Source organism: Erpetoichthys calabaricus, chromosome 4, assembly GCF_900747795.2.
Source record: "Erpetoichthys calabaricus chromosome 4, fErpCal1.3, whole genome shotgun sequence".
NCBI lineage: Eukaryota > Metazoa > Chordata > Cladistia > Polypteriformes > Polypteridae > Erpetoichthys > Erpetoichthys calabaricus.
This window is the reverse complement of record NC_041397.2, coordinates 233,003,944-233,021,992: the sequence shown is the minus strand read 5'-3', so window position 1 is coordinate 233,021,992 and position 18,049 is coordinate 233,003,944. Positions and strand designations below refer to the sequence as shown.

The 18,049-nt window shown below is 36.9% G+C and overlaps 1 protein-coding gene across 5 annotated transcripts in view; it reads right to left on the bottom strand.

Annotated features, from left to right (window-relative positions):
• The window catches only part of fat3a (FAT atypical cadherin 3a), a 547,007-nt gene that overhangs the window by 339,306 nt on the left and 189,652 nt on the right, over positions 1-18,049 (bottom strand). For all 5 annotated transcript variants that reach the window (XM_051927171.1, XM_051927172.1, XM_028800422.2 and 2 more), the window contains exon 3: positions 118-432. In XM_051927171.1, coding sequence (XP_051783131.1) covers positions 118-432 — 315 coding nt within the window. The remainder of the gene's footprint in view (positions 1-117; positions 433-18,049) is intronic.

Sequence of the window (18,049 nt, the reverse complement as noted above, 5' to 3'; positions counted from 1 at the left end):
AATGTCTATGTCACAAGTGGACATTATGTGACACATCACAGAGAAGCAATCAGCAACAATAAAACTCAGACCTATGTTCTAAAAGGAGAGTGGCAGTGGTGTTAAAATAGTGTTTACCTGTCTTGGAGTTTATAACAAAAAAATTCTGTGGATTTCCACTGGATATGCGAAAAGTCAGCTTATCTCCCGAGTTGGTATCTGGATCATGGGCCTGGATCTGAATCACAGATACATCCTTTGGGGAGTTTTCCATCACAGATGGGTGGTAGATGGGTTCTGAAGTCAGAGGTGCATTGTCGTTTACATCCTCCACCTCTATATAAATTTCAATTGTGGCATACAGAGGAATAACACCGTGGTCAGTGGCATAGACTGTGAGCCAGTAGGATGGTGTTGTTTCTCGATCAAGCATGTCAGCTGTATATATTACACCTGTAAAAGATAAAAATAAAGTTATAAGAATGACCACTATTTAAAACTCATTTAATTTACAAAAAAATAGCAAAGTGCTTTGAAATGAAAAATATTTGTTACAATATATTGGTATTTGATTTCATGCCGAGAACAGCATCTTTTTCAAGCTCTCCCTATGTTTTTACTCAAGATGCCCCTTTGACCATTACTGACAAATGGTTCTTTCATTTTAAACCCCTACTTTGGTACCTTATTGTATGATTAAGCTATTCCTTTTGGGGGGATTGCTATTATTTTATGTTCATTCACAGTTTAACATCTCCATATTGACATCTTTCTCAGTTACTCTGCAATGCACAAATGTGGTACATTTTTACTGACATCTGATCCTTTGCTTACATAATGTATGCACAAATAAAAGCAAATTGACCAATTTTCTAAATTTCATTACACATATCCTCCCAAAAAGCTGATGCATTTATCTTATCTAGGAATGGTAACATGACAAACTAAGCAATATGGTTATGTTGTTTGTAGTAAAATGCATTCAATTATGCATTCCCAAGATTATAAAGGTCATGTTTAGCAAGTGTTGTAGATCGTAACTGTTAACCAAGAGGTTAAATGATTTTAATATGACGAATGGTATTAGAATTTTGCTGTAACTTTGGAAATATTCTACTTATAGCTCAAGAGAGTATAAGAAGATGCATTGCTTTGGCACAGTGACATTCATCCCTTTATTTCATTCAGCACCCTTGGGTAAAAGCCACAAACATGTCCGATCTAGTGTGTTTTTCTACAGAAAGACAGGCAATGTGGTGAATATGCTTAAAATGATATTATTAAGTAGAAGAGCTCTTGGTAGACTATCAGAGAGATTGACTTACTGATCAAAAGTATAATTAGCAGAGAGAATATAAACGACGAAGAGAAAGAAGAAGAATACAGTTGTGTGACATGAATATGACTGCTGTTGAAGCAACAATGAAACCTTCCATTTACAACTAAAAGACAGGTATTACCAGTTAATCTGTAACATTTTCACAAAGGTGGAGCTGCAAAATTGAGAGGTCCGACAATTCATCTTTATCAAACCAAAATCCCAGTATTATTAACTAATACATTAATGTAGTACTGGCACACAGGGAAAACACAAACAGGGAGAAGAGTTGTATCTGCTCTACCAGAGGCATGATCTGGCTGCACGCTCAACTCAGATCAATACAATTTATTTTTATTCATCCCTATTAACTAAAGAAAGACTCATAGGGCTTACAATACAAACACAGGTATACAAACACAATACAGCAATGAAAAAGTATATAACCATGCAATATTTACATGAACATTCACATATATAGTAATAGAGATTTTGAAAGTTGCTTAAAATGTAACTGACATGAAGATAACCAAAGATCTGCATAAAAAATGGATGGCCAATTGTAAAATGAAGACATCAGTTCACCACAGTTCCCAGAAAACAAAAGTAAACATCTGAAGGTTTCACGGTCCATATAAATAAGCAATGTCAAAATTAAGCTAACCTCACGTTCACCCCAACCACTTGACTGGGGATTCTAACCTAATACACTTAAATATGAATATAAGCAAATTCACAGATGAAATGTGTAAAAAAAAATAAATCACACAACCTGCAACCCGAGAATCAATAACAACCACTTGACAAAACCGGTCAACACCCTGTCTTTCACAAATGTCAATGGTGTTAAACTTGTTTGAGGCAATATTTAGTTTCAACAAAAGTTATCCATTGAAAAAAAATGCCTTTGCTTGGTATTTGATTTGAATACAATTTCACAGTACAGAATGACAATAGCAATTATCAATTGTTTTCTACTGGGTAAATTATTTTAATTACCTTGAAGATCACCATTCTGTTGTTGAACACAACATAAAGTAAATATGTCTTTACTTTTAGCTGACATCAATTTAGATAATCCTTTATAAATTTCTTCATTGTCTGTAAATGCTCATTCCAATAGTGGATTGTAGCAGATCGGAGTCCTAGCAGCACTGGGCGCAAAGCAGGAACCAGTTGTGCACAGGGCACTCAGTAATTGTTGTTAGAAGCTTTTAATGTGGGTGCAATATATTTCCTTTATACACACACCTATCCAACAGTGTATTTTGTACATGCTTTGCCATGTTTGTTGTCTGTATGGATTTTACACTGCCATTTTGGTTTTCTTCATACAGGCCCTAATTTTTTTTTGGTCATTGCCAGCTTTAAACTGGAGTGGATGAGAGTGCCTGTGTTCAACAGGGGGTCTGCCAACAACTGGTTCCTACCTGATGAAGCCAGGACAGTCTCCAGGTCCCCATCACCATAAAATGGTAAAAGTTGCATTGAGAAACAGATGGATGAATAAATATATTGAACAGAGAGCTGCTGTTTATAATGTGAAAGCGTAACTAATATGTTTTATTTAAGCTGGACTTTAAGGGTTTTTGATGCTTTTTTATTTTTGTCTATATTATACTCTCAAAGAACATTTGGAAAAGGGTCTGTACATGGCTACAATAAAATTTACTTTTAATGAATTAAAATGTATCGTAGCCACACAACACTTGCTTTTAATGTGTGATGGGAGGCATGCATTTCCCAAGTGTTTCTTGAATTTGACATTCTGTTCAAGGGGACAGGAGCCTTTTCTCGCAGCTTTTGGTGCAAGGTGAGAACTTGTTCTGGACAGAGTTATCAGTTCATTGAAGGGTACCTTTAAGTATATAATAATATGATTGCAGCAAATGAATAGTAGAAAGTTAATTTTAATATTCAATATTATTTCTATTGGATTAAACAATTTCAAGAAATTAGGTTTGGTGATACAGCCAGTGAAAGGAAGTCCCATATAAAAGAATTCAGCTAGAATTATAACAGAATTATAAATTAATAATTCTCAACATGACAGGATAATTTGTATCAATGAACGATACATACTCATGGAAGTTACACGCATTGGATATTCTGAATTTTAACTTAATAATACAAGCACCAGCCACTTGTTAATCACATCTACAGTGCTCTTGGTATCCATTGAACCCAAACTTCTGGGATTTGAGGTCTGAACATAAATTCTGGTTTCATTTTTTATTATTATAATTAGTTCCTGCAATAAAAGTAATGAAATTATTACATTTGCACAGGGCATCACTAGAGCTATTAAATTACTTTCCAAGCCTTATAGCAATTTCATCCAGAAAGTTTAATCTCCAACCAACTGAACAGAAGCAGACTGAGCCCTTTCCAGCACTAACCTCACCCAACTTAATAGAGGTCAGACTCCTCCATAATATGTAATTAATAAATTCGACTATTTTTAAATCCATAGAAGCGCTGAGGCTTATTTCCATTTCCCTAACAAGAAGAAGAAGTTTTTGCCTAAAGTTATGTGTATTCACCAGCACCAGTGTCCATTTCTAGTAGATGTAATTGATATACCAAAAAAGAAAATATGTACACTTCTAGGTATTCTGTTGATAATATTATAATAAAATCACCTAATATTCATAATAGCATTCATAGTAAGACAATTGATAAAAAAGACTCCTATCTTTATCACAGAGGGTTTCATTATTCTGAATTAACCAGAATTCTTTCTGAGCGGTAAAACAGATGTCTTGTGAATTATGTAGTTGAAGTGATATACATAAATTATTTAAGCATCATTTTTTTGTTTTTTGTAGGCATTCATGCATAATGAAGCACAAATATATAAACATAAATATTAGAGTGTCTTCTTCTTCTTTTGGTTGTTCCCATTAGGGGTCACTTTTTCCATTTCTTCCTGTCCTCTGCATCATGCTCTGTTGCACCCACCTCCTTCATGTCCTCACTCACCACATTCATAAACCTTATCTGAGGCCTTCTTCTTTTCCTCTTGCCTGGCAGCTCCACCCCTAGCATCCTTCTCCCAATATACCAAGCATCTCTCCTCTGCACATGTCCAAACCAGTGCAATCTCGCTTCTCTTTGTCTTCCTACCATCATCCTGTCCACCCTTGTCACACCCAATGCAAACCTTAACACCTTTAACTTCAGCTCTGTCTCCTGTTTTTGGGTCAGTGCCACCATCTCCAATCCATATAACATAACTGGTCTTACTACCATCCTGTGGACCTGCCCCTTCACTCTTGCTGGTACCTGCCTGTCACAAATCACTCCTGACACTCTTTTCCACCCACTCGACCCTGCCTGCACTCTCTTCTTCACCTCTCTTCCACACTCCACGTTACTCTGTATTGTTGTTCCCAAGTATTTAAACTCTTCCACCTTTGTCAACTCTATTCCCTGCATCCTCACCATTCCTCTGACCTCCTTCTCATTCATACACAGGTATTCTGTCTTGATCCTACTGACCTTAATTCCTCTCCTCTCTAGAGCATACCTCCACCTTTCCAGAGTCTCCTCGACCTCCTCCCTACTCTTGCTACAGATCACAATATCATCTGCAAACATCATAGTCCACTGGAACTCCTAGTCCTCTTGTCTGTCAACCTGATCATCACCATTGCAAATAAGAAAGGGCTCAGATCTGATCCCTAATGTAACCCCCTCTACCTTGAATTCATCCATCATTCCTACTGCAGACCTCACCACTGTTACACTTCCCTCACATATGTACCTATACCACTCTAACATACCTCTCTGCCACTCCCAACTTCCTCATACAGTACCACAATGCCTCTCTAGGCACCGTGTCAAAATGCTTTCTATAAATATACAGAGACACTATACTTCTCCATCAACACCCTTAGAGCAAACATTGCATCTGTAGTGCTCTTTCTTGGCATGAAACCATACTGCTGCTCAATAATCATCACCTACCTTCTTAGCCTAGCTTCCACTACTCTTTTCCATAACTTCATGCTGTGGCTCATCAATTGTATCCCTCTGCAGTTACTACAGTTCTGCACATCTCCCTTATTCTTAAAAATCAGTACCTGTACACTTCTTCTCCACTCATCAGGATTCCTCTCACTTTCTAAGATTGCCTTAAACAATCTGGTTAAAAACTCCACTGCCATCTCTCCTAAACACCTCCATATTTCCACAGGTATGTCATCTGGACCAACAGCCTTTCCATTCTTCATCTTCTTCATAGCTGTTCTTACTTCCTCCTTGCTAATCTGTTGCACTTCCTGATTCACTATCGCCACACCATCAAAACTTCTCTCTCTCATTCCCCTCCTTCATCAGCCTCACAAAGTACTCATTCCATCTGCTCAACACACTCTCCTTGCTCCTGAGTATGCTTCCATCTTTATCCTTTATCATCCTAACCTGCTGCACATCTTCCCAAACTCAGTTCCTCTGTCTAGTCAATTGGTACAATTGGTCAATCTGACACAAAGAGATCAGGTATCTCACAAAGCAATACGTAAGCTGACATCAGACATGCTGTTAATGATACTATAAGTAGCAAGACAAGGGCACTGGTATAATTTCTGAATTCCAAAGTAAAGGAATGAAAGACAGGTAAATAAACTTTACTCCAAAGAATAAGGAATATAGCATGGGAAAAATGTATATGCAGGATGTTTTACAATTATGTCGTGAAGCACTGTAACAACAAATTGCTATACATAAATTATATTTTAGTTAAAAAAACCTAATACTAAAAGAAGGAAAATGTCACACCTTTTTAGGGCTGTGATTAACAAAAAAACTACTCGACATAAAGTGCAACAACTGTTCTGGCACTCAGGAGTTGAAGCACTGGATTTTACAATCACACAATGTTTTATTTCGACTGAGCTTCATACAACTGATAGCATGGAATACCTTGAGAATAAGCAGAGGACTATGCTGAATACATATAATAAGTACATAAGTAAATAAACAAATAAAATTTACAGCATCAGATGTCATTATATGTATAACAAAGACAACAAAGCTATTGTAATAATGTGCCATTATCAGACCTTTGATCTTGCATAAAGACTGTACAAATGTATCAGAAGTCACCTTCACAAGCTGATTCTTTGAGCCATCCTATATCAGACTGTCAAACAGATTAACTGCCCAGATTGCTGTCACCCAGGTGACTTTCCCCACAGAAAGGCTATGTGATTAACTGTGGAGCAATTGGAGACATTTCACCATTGAACAGCTTTACTCTTCTAAGATTCTCTTTCCCACATTCCAGAAATCCACAAACAACCAGCGATTCTATTTTAACCTGAACCTACATGCTGATGGCAAAATATTTTTTTTGGAATACAGAGCATATAATAAGCTTTCACTGGAAATGACTTTAAATCAAAAAGCTGCAATTTCAGAGCCTCCACACCCTATCAGGCGTAGTATTGAGAAATGCTGTACCATGCAATTTAGTTCTAGTTCCCACTCTCGACCGCTTTATTACGGTTTCCAATTGTAAAGAAAATGTTTCTCGTAGGGAGCAATAATATCACAGAAACAGTCAACTTGACAGCAAGTCATTAAAACCCATGACTAGTGCTCACAACAGCTGTAAAGCTGAAAGAAAAAGCAGCACAACTTAAAACCAGCATGACCAGTGAGACAAGGGAGGCAGTCAATGACTGTGTGCTACTTAAAGAGTCTTGTTTAACAAGCCTTTGCATATGTTACCTTGCAAAGGAAAAAATAGAAAAGTCCCCTGAGAGTTCAAGCAAAGCAACTCATTGAATACAGTCACTGCTTCTCTTTTGTTCTACAACATTGAGCTCAGTTCAAAATTAACTCAAATTTAATCGACAATAAAATAAAAAGAATCAGGTCCTCATTTGAATAGTGCCCTTGGGATAGTCCATGGGTTCATCAAAACAGGTCTGCTGAGGCACGTATTACAAAATGCATTAACCAGCTGAGGTATTAGGTCAAGGGACAGATGGATGATATAACAAGCATAAAATGTTACATTCATTGTGAATGACAAAGAAAATGTACAAAGAGAAGAAGTAAACCAAGTACTGCATCATACTGTGTGGTATTCATGGCTTCTAATTAACATGTCTTGTGCACCAGTAGACAAACAAAGCAAAACATTGATCAATTTTATTCCTGAAAACATTAGATAAGACTTTTGATATCTTTAAATTTTAATTTTCTCAGAAATGTTGTACCTTTAATTGAAATAAATTTCTTGCTTGGAGATGGTTATGTGACTTCACTTTCACAAATTCTGGGAAATAGTTTTGACAATGGTGGTACAGTCTGCTTCACATTCTACTGTGCCACTTTTTAAATATGATGTAGTGAAAACATGGTTTAACAAATAAGGCAGTGATTACCACAGTTGCATCTCCATCACTTCAACCGGGAACTACTCAATAAAAGTGTCCATTGATCCATAATCAGTGCAACTTAATCCAGTTCGGGGTTGTGATGGTCAGAGTTTAACCCTGCACAATCAGATGCAAGTCAGAAACCAATCTTTAAAGTGTCATTGATTTGGGAGATGAAACAAAGCTCTTTTTCTAAAAAATGTAGTAACACCCAAAAAGTTATTACTGACATGCAGGCAATAAAATTAATTAGAGAGAAAGTTAAACACTATATGGTTTGGTTGTCTCAGGAAGCTTTGGATGAGTTTGTCCTCCTATCAACAAAATGCTTTTATTGATTTTCAGATTCAGTACTAGTGGTAACAATGGTGGAGAATTTCACGTGAAAACCACCTATCACTTTAATGTGTATTAAACAAATATGGAAAGTAAACCATAACACAGAGTGGTTTGATAAAGTACATTACATGTGTAATGATGTAGGTTAGGTTAGGTTAGGTTTCTTTATTTAGTCATGTTTACACAGGAAAACATGAAATTTGCCTTCTCAGTTGCATCTAATAACAGGTAACAGACAGAATGAAATAAAACAGACAAATAGAAATAAGAAAGGTTAAGGTAAGGCAGTTAGATAAAACATATTTATACCAAAAAAAAAACAGGATATATATCAAAACCTTAAACATTATCTCCGATATTTCTTATTGAAAAGTCGTATGGCACTAGGAAGAAAGGAGTTTCTGGAGCGATTTGTGTGGGTTTTCAAAGCAACTATCCTTCCTGATTTACTGAAGTTTAGTTCTACATGTAATGGATGACTGTCATCAGTTGAGATGATTTCCAGTTTCTTTAGCATTTCCCTCTGACACACACTAGTCAAATCATCTACATCAGCCCCAATAACTTTAGCTGCATACTTCGTAATCTGCTGGAGCTTTTTTGAGTTTTGGTTTGTCAGACTATTAAACCAGGCAATGAAACTGAAAGTGATCACGGACTGGATCATACTACGATAGAAGGACAACATGAGGTCCTTGTCTACTTTAAATAGTTTGAGTTTATGGAGGAGAAATAAGCGCTGGTTGCATTTAGAAAATAATTTTTTTGTATTTGTATTCCAGTTAAGATTGTTATCTAGGTAAGTTCCTAAGTATTTATATTCATTCACTATTTCTACCTCCTCTCCCAGAACTACAGTAGGTGAACATACAGATTTCTGTCTCTTAAAATCAAATATCATTTCTTTGGTCTTTTTTACATTCAGAGTGAGACAGTTTTTATTGCACCAGTTTACCATACAGTCCCCTTGATTTAGATAGTGGCTTTCATCCTCCCCAGATATGCATCCTATGATTATGGAGCAGTGGCCATTGTTCTGTCTCAGGTCACTTGTGTACAGAGTAAACAGTAATGGTGATAAGACACACCCCTGTGGACTTCCTGTGTTTGAATGAAGAGCTTTTGAAAAAGTGTCCTGAACTTTAACTGTCTGTGAACGATTTAAAAGAAAGTTCTGAATCCATAGTGTGATAAATGGGTTTACATTCATAAAAATAGTGCTCTGACATATGAACCAGGCTGATCAAGAAAGGTGTAGATTTGATGTAAGATAACAAGCAGAGCATCTTCCACACTTCTGTTTGCACAATAAGCAAATTGATTGTTGTCTTGAAAAGACTTTGTCTCTGTCATTAAAATGTTTTTCACCAAGTGTTCAAAGCATTTCATTGGAATAGAATAGATGTACTGTAAATGTACAGTATATCAATAAAATACTAATGTCTCTCACATGATTACTCATGAACTACTGGGGGCTAGAACCTTGATCTGAAGTTTATGAAGCAATACGTTCTGTAAATATTCTTAACATCAAATGACATAGCTGCTATGTTCACCGCAAAAACTGGTGAACCACCAGTTTAAAAAGATTTGGTGATTGACTCTAAAGGGCAAAGGCCACGCCTAGCAATTTTAAGACCTCACACTGTTTTTTCATGTTTGTATATTTGATGTTTTTTTATTTAATAAAGCAATTATTTCATTTTTAACTTCCATGGTCCCTGTAAGCCCATTTTCACCTTGCTCTTTATGAGCAACTACAAGTTATACAATACATTATGACTTCTAGAGGAATGAAAGTAAGCAACTATATAGAAAACACCATAGGCCTGCATGTTTTACTAGTATTAAATGTTTCCTTATAGGCTGCGCTTTGCATAGCAATGTGATCCTACCTAAATAGCTACAGTATAATTAAATAAAATGAGTACACATTTATAGGATTTGTTTTGCACATCTGTAAATTCAGCTCCATGGATTGGTAATGATGTATAGTGAACACAACAAACTGAATGCCACCAACAACTGCATTTAAGTGGCAGTTCTGAAAATATCTCACTGAAGCCCTTGATTTAGGACTATTGCTGCCAGCTAAACAACAACTTATTCCATGCAATACAATAAACAACTGTAAATGGTTAATTGAATGGAAAGGCTAGTGTACTCATGCATGATACATTAAACATGCTTTATTTCTCAATTTGAAGTAACAAATGCTTGTTAAGAGCTTAATACAGTATTTCACATTAATAGAAAAAAATTATAAAGGAGTTTCTGGTGTACAAAACATAAGTGAAAAATTCATATACAAAACAAGTATATGATATGTATAATGTATAAGCAAATATAGCATTACACGAAAGGTGCTGGGGTGTCAAGGATTGCTAGGGGTAACAGTACCACCGACATGGCAGTGGCTGGTTTACGCAAGAAATCCACAATAAATAGACCCACACAAGCAAAGTAAAAGTAGGTGCTTAAAAGCGATGGTAGATACTTTCAAGCATGGCACTTCAGAAAGCAACATGCGCAAGAGCAAGAAAGACTGGGAGAGAAAGGGAGAAGGAGAGAGAGAGAGAGCTGGCTGCAAAGGAAGTCTGATGAGATTCCAACAGGAAACCACCATACCTCTTCTTAGAGATACTTGACCATAGGGCAGGCAAGGAAGCCACATGTGTTCCATCTTGACAGACTACAGTAAACAGCTCACACTGGGACCCTCTACCCAAGTATGACATAGTGTATACATGACCTTGAAAGAATCCAGAAGATCTAAGCACTAAGGAGTATGGGGATATCAACAGCCACTACAAGGAGTTCTACCTTGATTAACCCTGTAAACAAAGAAGAACCAACCCTGACCAAAAAAATAATTATGAGGCTTCTTGGTATAAGAGTTTAAAAACATCTCAAGCCAAAGGTAATAGGAGTCTAAAATTGGATGCACAGTAGGAACAAAGACTCAGTAGAGTATGAAAAAGTAACCAGGCTTATAAGAGGTATAGAGAGATAGGACTGTAGATTATTTTGGGTACAAGGTAGTGTACAATGCACTCCACCTGGAAGAGAAGGTTCCAGACCTACAGTAGCTAGACCCATTGAAAAAGCTAGGGTTTTCTTGGACTTTGGTACTTTGTGTGCTCCCTTTCATGTATGTTGGGGAAAAAAAACCTACTTATTTTAAAGCTGAAATCTCCTAGTGCACCCTCTAATTTGTATTTTAATCATATGCATTTAACTGTATGTATGCAATTTAAGACTTTTGGAACCAATGATCAAGCTGCTCTCACCTAACATTTGTAACCTCAGATGTTTTCAGTGTTCCACAAGTTAAATGAATTTTCAGTGACACATACATCCATTCTGTTAAGTTCATTTTTTGTTATCAACTTCAAGTTTAATTTGAGTTTTACTCAGCAAGATGCAGCAAGTCCAGATGATGATGGGCATTGCTAAATTATATCTAGACATGATGGCACTTAAAACATTAAAAAATGAGAGATATTCTTGTGAAAGTATGCCTTTTAGCCCAGTGTTTCAAAAAAAAAAATTAGGATTGAACTTTCAATGACACTACTGAGAATAAGAGGTAAATGAATGGATGAGTCCCTGAGTGGGCTTGAGACTACTGTCTCCTAACGTAGATGCTCTTCAAGATCATAAGCTTGCAGTCAATTCATTTGGACACACTCAAATGGTGTGCATGTGAGTGTGGGCAACTCCTTGAGGCTTTCTATCCATTACAGTAGTTATTCCATTAAATATTTATTGCTGCCAAAACAACTTGATCATTCACAATTACATTTGGGATTTAGTGCCACCATCTGTAACTAGATTTGGACTTCCTAACTGGCAGGTCATAGCATTCGCAGATTGGCAGCATTACTTTCTCCACACTAATTCTCAGCACAAATACCAGCCTCAGCCTGTTGAGCCATTCCCCCCTGTGTACTTTTTCTTCATCAATGCACGGCCAGACACATCCCAGCTCCATCATTAAATTTGAAAATGACACCACCATCATGAGTCCAAAAACCATCAATGATTACACGACTTATAGCGAAGAAATTTGCCTTCTGACGCTGTGGTGCCAGGACAACAATCTGTCACTTAATGTCAGCAAAACCTAGGAGCCAGTTATAGATTTCAGGTGTAAAGAATCAGTGAACCACAGACATCTCACTGAAAACGTTTTTTGCCTTGGATAATTTTTCTGTTTTGATTATTCTTTAAGTATTTTTTTCAAGTTTGCATGTTTTGGATTAATTTTTTAGTTTGAGAGAAACAAATATTTTTGTTATCGAATTTTATGTGTGTCACACTGCCACTTTAGAGTCCCAGCTTTGTATTGGTGCATTGCTAGGAAAGACTGCACTACTGCTAAGAAATGCCTCCCTAGAAGAACTACATATCACATCAAGAATACTTCATTATGAAACTCAACACACAACACTTTAGCTCTCCTTCTGAGATTACTGATTTAAACCTTGAACAGTGTTAGTTTTGAGCTTATGGTGTTAAGGAAATTCTAGTTAATGACACCTAGGTTCCCACTTCTTGATTTGGTTCATAGTCTTAGTGTTTTGATCCTGAAGATATTTTCGTGATTCTGGTAACAGCTTCTGGCAATTCTTCTTTAGACTTCACTTATGGTTTGGCCAACTGAATTTTCTTTTAGAAAGTAATACTTTGGTATTCTAGAATACTGTTTTGTTCCAGTTTGACAAAAATACACAAATCTCACGGTCCTTTTTTTTTAATAATCTTTGTAGTTGTTACAATTCATTGTACCAGCAGTCAAAATGAAGAACATGGCTAGAATCAAAAAAGCAGGTGAAGCAAGTCTGTGCTATGATCCAGCCAAGCTACCGGCAAGTATTTGTAACTGGCATAATATCAGGAAGCTGGAGGCAGATCACAGTCATCTATTTCAGAAGGTATGCTGTGGAGAGGGTCAGCAGCTTTAAATTAATCAGAGTCATGATCAACAAAAGCCTGATGTGGGCACAGCACATCTCGACTACAGTCAAGCTAGCCCACCAACGGCTTTATATCCCCAGATGTCTGCAGAAAGCCAAATGTCTCCATCTGTGCTCACTCATACATAACACATGCTGCCTTAGAAATCATACAGTATTATTAAAGATTTCGGCCATCCTACACATTCACCTCCTCCATTCTGGCAAATGGAACCGGGCTATTAACACTCATACAACTAGACTCAGGTACATCAGGCTACTCAACAGCCGCTTGTAGTGACAACTATATGTCACCAATATCAAGATGTAATGTGATATACACAGTTAGGTCTATGCAGTACATTGCACCTTTGTGTTGTCATTTTCACAGTGTATAAAGACAAAGTTCTAAAATGAAAGCCTGAGTATAAAAACATTTCTGCTGAGCTGTTGGGTAGGTTTCTGAATGAGAAAATGAACTTATTTCAAAAATGCCAGATTGTCAGCCAGACAATGAAATAACTGTAGACAGCACAGCAGCTATTATACTCAAGAAACAGATCCAGTAAAGAACAGACACAGCATTTAGAAGCCAGCAATTTCAACAAATGACTAGAAGAGCTGATTTCACTACAGGGCTGACTCTTTTGCTGTCAACTGATGAGCACCTTTCAAGGTGTTGACTTTAATGATTTGAGACCCACAAGAAGAAAAGTAACATTTCTGTTTGGAAATGCAATTGCCATTAACTTTAGAACAATTTTCAAGTGAATAATAATAGCTCCAAATTACCATTTTCTTCATCTTAATGATTTCCAGGTGCAGTGGTCTTACTAAATCAGCATAACTTTATTCTGTATGAAACACTTTTTTTATGATTTTACCAAGTGTGCTTTAATTATAAAGCAAAAAAAATCACCTATCCGAAAATAAAAGTGAATAACTAGGTTTTTTTTTTTTTTAATTTGATCAATATTCATTACGGAGAATTAGTTCAATGTGGGTTCTTCCGTACCTGGCAAAGTATTTTGTTTAATTAAATGAGATAAAAAGAACAAAACTTTGTTTAGACAATAGTAAACAACTCTTTTATAGCAAAGTTGCACTTTGATAATGCTCTAAAATATTCATTTTGCTTCTTAAAGTGCGTTTCATAATAATTTAATATTGTCCTAAAGAGCCTTGAAATGAAAATCAGTTGTACACAATGAAGGCATATTACATTTTACGCATCACAAAAATGAAATCCTGCCATGTTCTGAATTCAGAACCCAGCTTTTGCAGTTCAGGGTTGTCAGAGACTATAATAGGAAAAAGAAGTACAAGACAGTGGATGGTATGCCAGGCCACTGAAGAGAATGTTTAAGCACACTTTAGTATAGTGTAACTAATAAAACAAATAGCTCATCATAAAACTGTGGAGATGGAGTCCATGAAGGAAACCTAGACCCTCCAAATGAGAAAATGCATACCATGGAGCTAGGTGAGCAGTGAATAAGATATGTGACACAATTCATGAGGAAAAAATGAGTACAAACTAGTGTGAAAATAGAATAGGAGCAAAAATGGATCCAGCCACTATCAGTCCTGCTTACTGCAGTTCAATAAGTCACTTAATGGCAGTCCGTAACAGAGCACACTTCTGTACTCAGCCATACTGACTTATGCAAAGACAAGCCAGAGGTTATTTTCACCCACATCAATATACTGTATTTGTGCACCCATTTTCTAACCGGATTATCCAGTTCAAGTCAGCAGGAAACTGATGCCTATCCCAGAACAACTGGGCACCATGTGTGAAAGCACTCTGAATGAGATGACAGTCTGTCTGAGTAAACAAAGACACCAACACAAGTTAAATTTGTGGTTACAACTTAACCTACCAAGCATGCCCTTCGAATATAAGAGAAGAATTACATTACAATCCATGCAGAGATAGAAGTATGTTCAATATCCACACACTTACAGCAGTGTCAAACCTGAATCCAGGTTTGGGGCTCTGGAACTGCAAGGAGATAGTGCTAATCACTCTATCACTGATTTATAACAAAAAATGCAATTAACTATTCCTTCAATTTAAAGGAAGGATATAGTGAGAATACACTGCTGGCCAAACATAATAGCAAAAGGATTTACAAGTTGGCTATCAAGCTAGCAGCAGGCTTTTGTGCTTCATGTCACAGGGGACAACTCAGGCTAGCATATGGAAAACATGCCAACCCTAAAACATTCCCACTTCTGCAATTATCTAATTTAAACACACGTGTAAGTAATTTACTAATGTGTGTGTGACTCATTTAAATAAAATAAGAGACAGCAATGTGATGACCCCATCTTACTGTTCAGAAAAGCCACTTAAAATTTCAACTGGCCCGAAACAGACTTCCAGATTTATTTTAGCATTGGTCAATCGGTTTTCTTTCTCTTTCTTTCTTTCTTTCTTTCTTTCTTTCTTTCTTTCTTTCTTTCTTTCTTTCTTTCTTTCTTTCTTAAATTTCAATTTTGCCTTCTGATAGGACAACCAAGTGAACTATTAGCTCATTGTTGTTCTCTGTCATTTCATTTGTGCCATAGAACCACTTTCCCAATGGCAAAGACAAGACAGAGTCAATGAGGCCATTCATTCATCTAGCAAACCACACTCACTCAGGAACAATTTTAAAAAAAATATTTTGCAAGTTCCCTGTCTTCCTAGGTGCTCTTGTGCATTATGGCCCTTTGATTAAAAGGACAAATCTTGCTGCACTCTGGCACAAGTCAGGCTGTCTGTACCAACTCTCATTCTGTTTCCATGGTCTCTTTAACAGCCCTCTTTTTAATGGGCAGCAACTCCCACCTGAACTTTAGTTCAAACACTACTTCGCCCTCATTGCCCTGGTGTCATCTGCAAACAGCAGATATCCTTGTCTGTGGTGATATATTCTTTAAGCACACCACATGAATTAAATCTCTTGGGGGTACTGAATGCCATAGCAGAAAGGTTTTTAGGTCAGTGAGCCACAATAGTGTTTCCATTCAAAGGGGGCGAAAATAATGCAATACACAAATGTAAAAGTCAACTTACAAGACATTACACAGTAAAATAATGACAGCATTCGCTACAATATATTCAAACACAAATGCAGCCAAATCACTACATGTCTATGGCTAGGGGGCAACGATGAGATTTTCCCATGTATAGTGATGTTTGATGCAAGTTTTCACTAGTGTTATATGAGCTTGATATGGGTCATTGAGTATAAGCTGCAAATTAGCAATCACACCTGAACCAGCAAGACTAATAAGCCCTCAAGGGAGTCTGGGAAGGAGACTCATATGTCAAGGAGCCTCCTACTGACACCTCATGGGACTACGACTGAATTTACAAATGATATGGTCACTACAGTCCCAGAATCTGAGAAGGAAATAGCTTTAGAAATTACTACAATGTAGCAAGAGTATGTGTTAAATTAAGTTGCTTTAGTTTATGTTATGAATTTAAAAAAAATATCTACCATTGGTATAACAAAACAATATCTGAAATAAGTGCAAGTATAGATCTTTTTTATTTTCTTTACTGAAATAGGCAAACAATTCCTTGAACAAAGGAGAAAGATATTGCATGTTTCAGTATGCTCTCACTGGGAAAATTATTAGGAACTCCTGCACACCTGCTTATCCGTGTAATTATGTAATCAGCCAATCGTGTGCAAGCAGCATAATGCATAAAACCATGCAGATACAGGTCAGTAGCTTCAGTTAATGTTCAAATCAAACACCAGAATGGGGAAAATTGTGATCTCAGTGATAGTGACCGTGGCATGACTATTGGTGCTACATGGGCTGCTTTGAGTATTTCTGTAACTGCTGATCTCACGGGATTTTCATCCACAACAATTTATAGCATTTACTTAGAATGGAGTGAAAAACAAAAAACCTCTAGTGAGTGGAAGGTCCACATCTGTAAACCGCTTGTTAATGGGGGGTGTGTTAGACTAGTTTGAGCTGATAGAAAGGCTACAGTAACTCAGATAGCCACACTGTACAACTGTGGTGAGTAGAAAAACACAAGACATCAAATCTGGAGGCAGAAGGTCTACAACAGCAGCAGACCTTCTCTGATTTCACTTCTGTCAACCACGAACAGAGAGCTGAGGCTTCAATGAGTACTGGCTCAACAAAGCTGGAAAGTTGATGTCTGGGCAAACATAGCCTGGTCTGATGAATCTCAATTTCTGCTGAGGCACACAGATGATAAGGAGAGAATCTGGCACAAACAGCATAAATATATGTGCCCAACCTGTCTTGTGTCAACAGTCCAGGCTGGTAGTGGTAGTGTAATGATATGGAGATTATTTTCTTAAAACACTTTGGGCCATTAATACCAATTAATCATCATCTAAATGCCATGACATATTTGAGTATTGTTGCTGACCATGTGCATCCTTTCATGGCCACAAGTCACCCATCCTCTAATGACTACTTCCAGCATGATAATGCACCATGTCACACAGCAAAAGTCATCTCAAACTGGTTTCATGGACAGGACAATGTTTTTAATGTTCTTCAGTGGACTTCCCAGTCACTGAATCTGAATCCAATGGAACACCTTTGGGATGTGGTACAGATTTGCAATAAAAATGTGCAGCTGACAAACTTGCAGAAACTGTGTGATGCAATCATGTCAACATGGGCAATAATCTCAAAGGAATGTGTCCAGCATTTTATGAAACCCATGCAATGAACAACTGAGGATATTTTAAGAGTAAAAGGAGGCCCTACCCAGCATTAATATAGAGTTCCTAACAATTTGCCCAGTTAATGCATATCTGACTGTTCGCAATGTTGGATGTGCAAAAATGCTGCATTGGGCATATCTTTTCATTTTCTTTGTTTGACTTTATTGTTTTCTTCCTGGTGTAATTAATCAATAGGCTTAACATGTAAGCAAAGTGAACAGACAACACAACAATGGCATGAAAAGTGAGAAATATTCAAACCGTTAAAACATAAGAAATAAAGAAAATATACAAAGCATTTAATTTGGCAAATCCTAAAATTAGAGTAATTTAATGTCTAGTCAA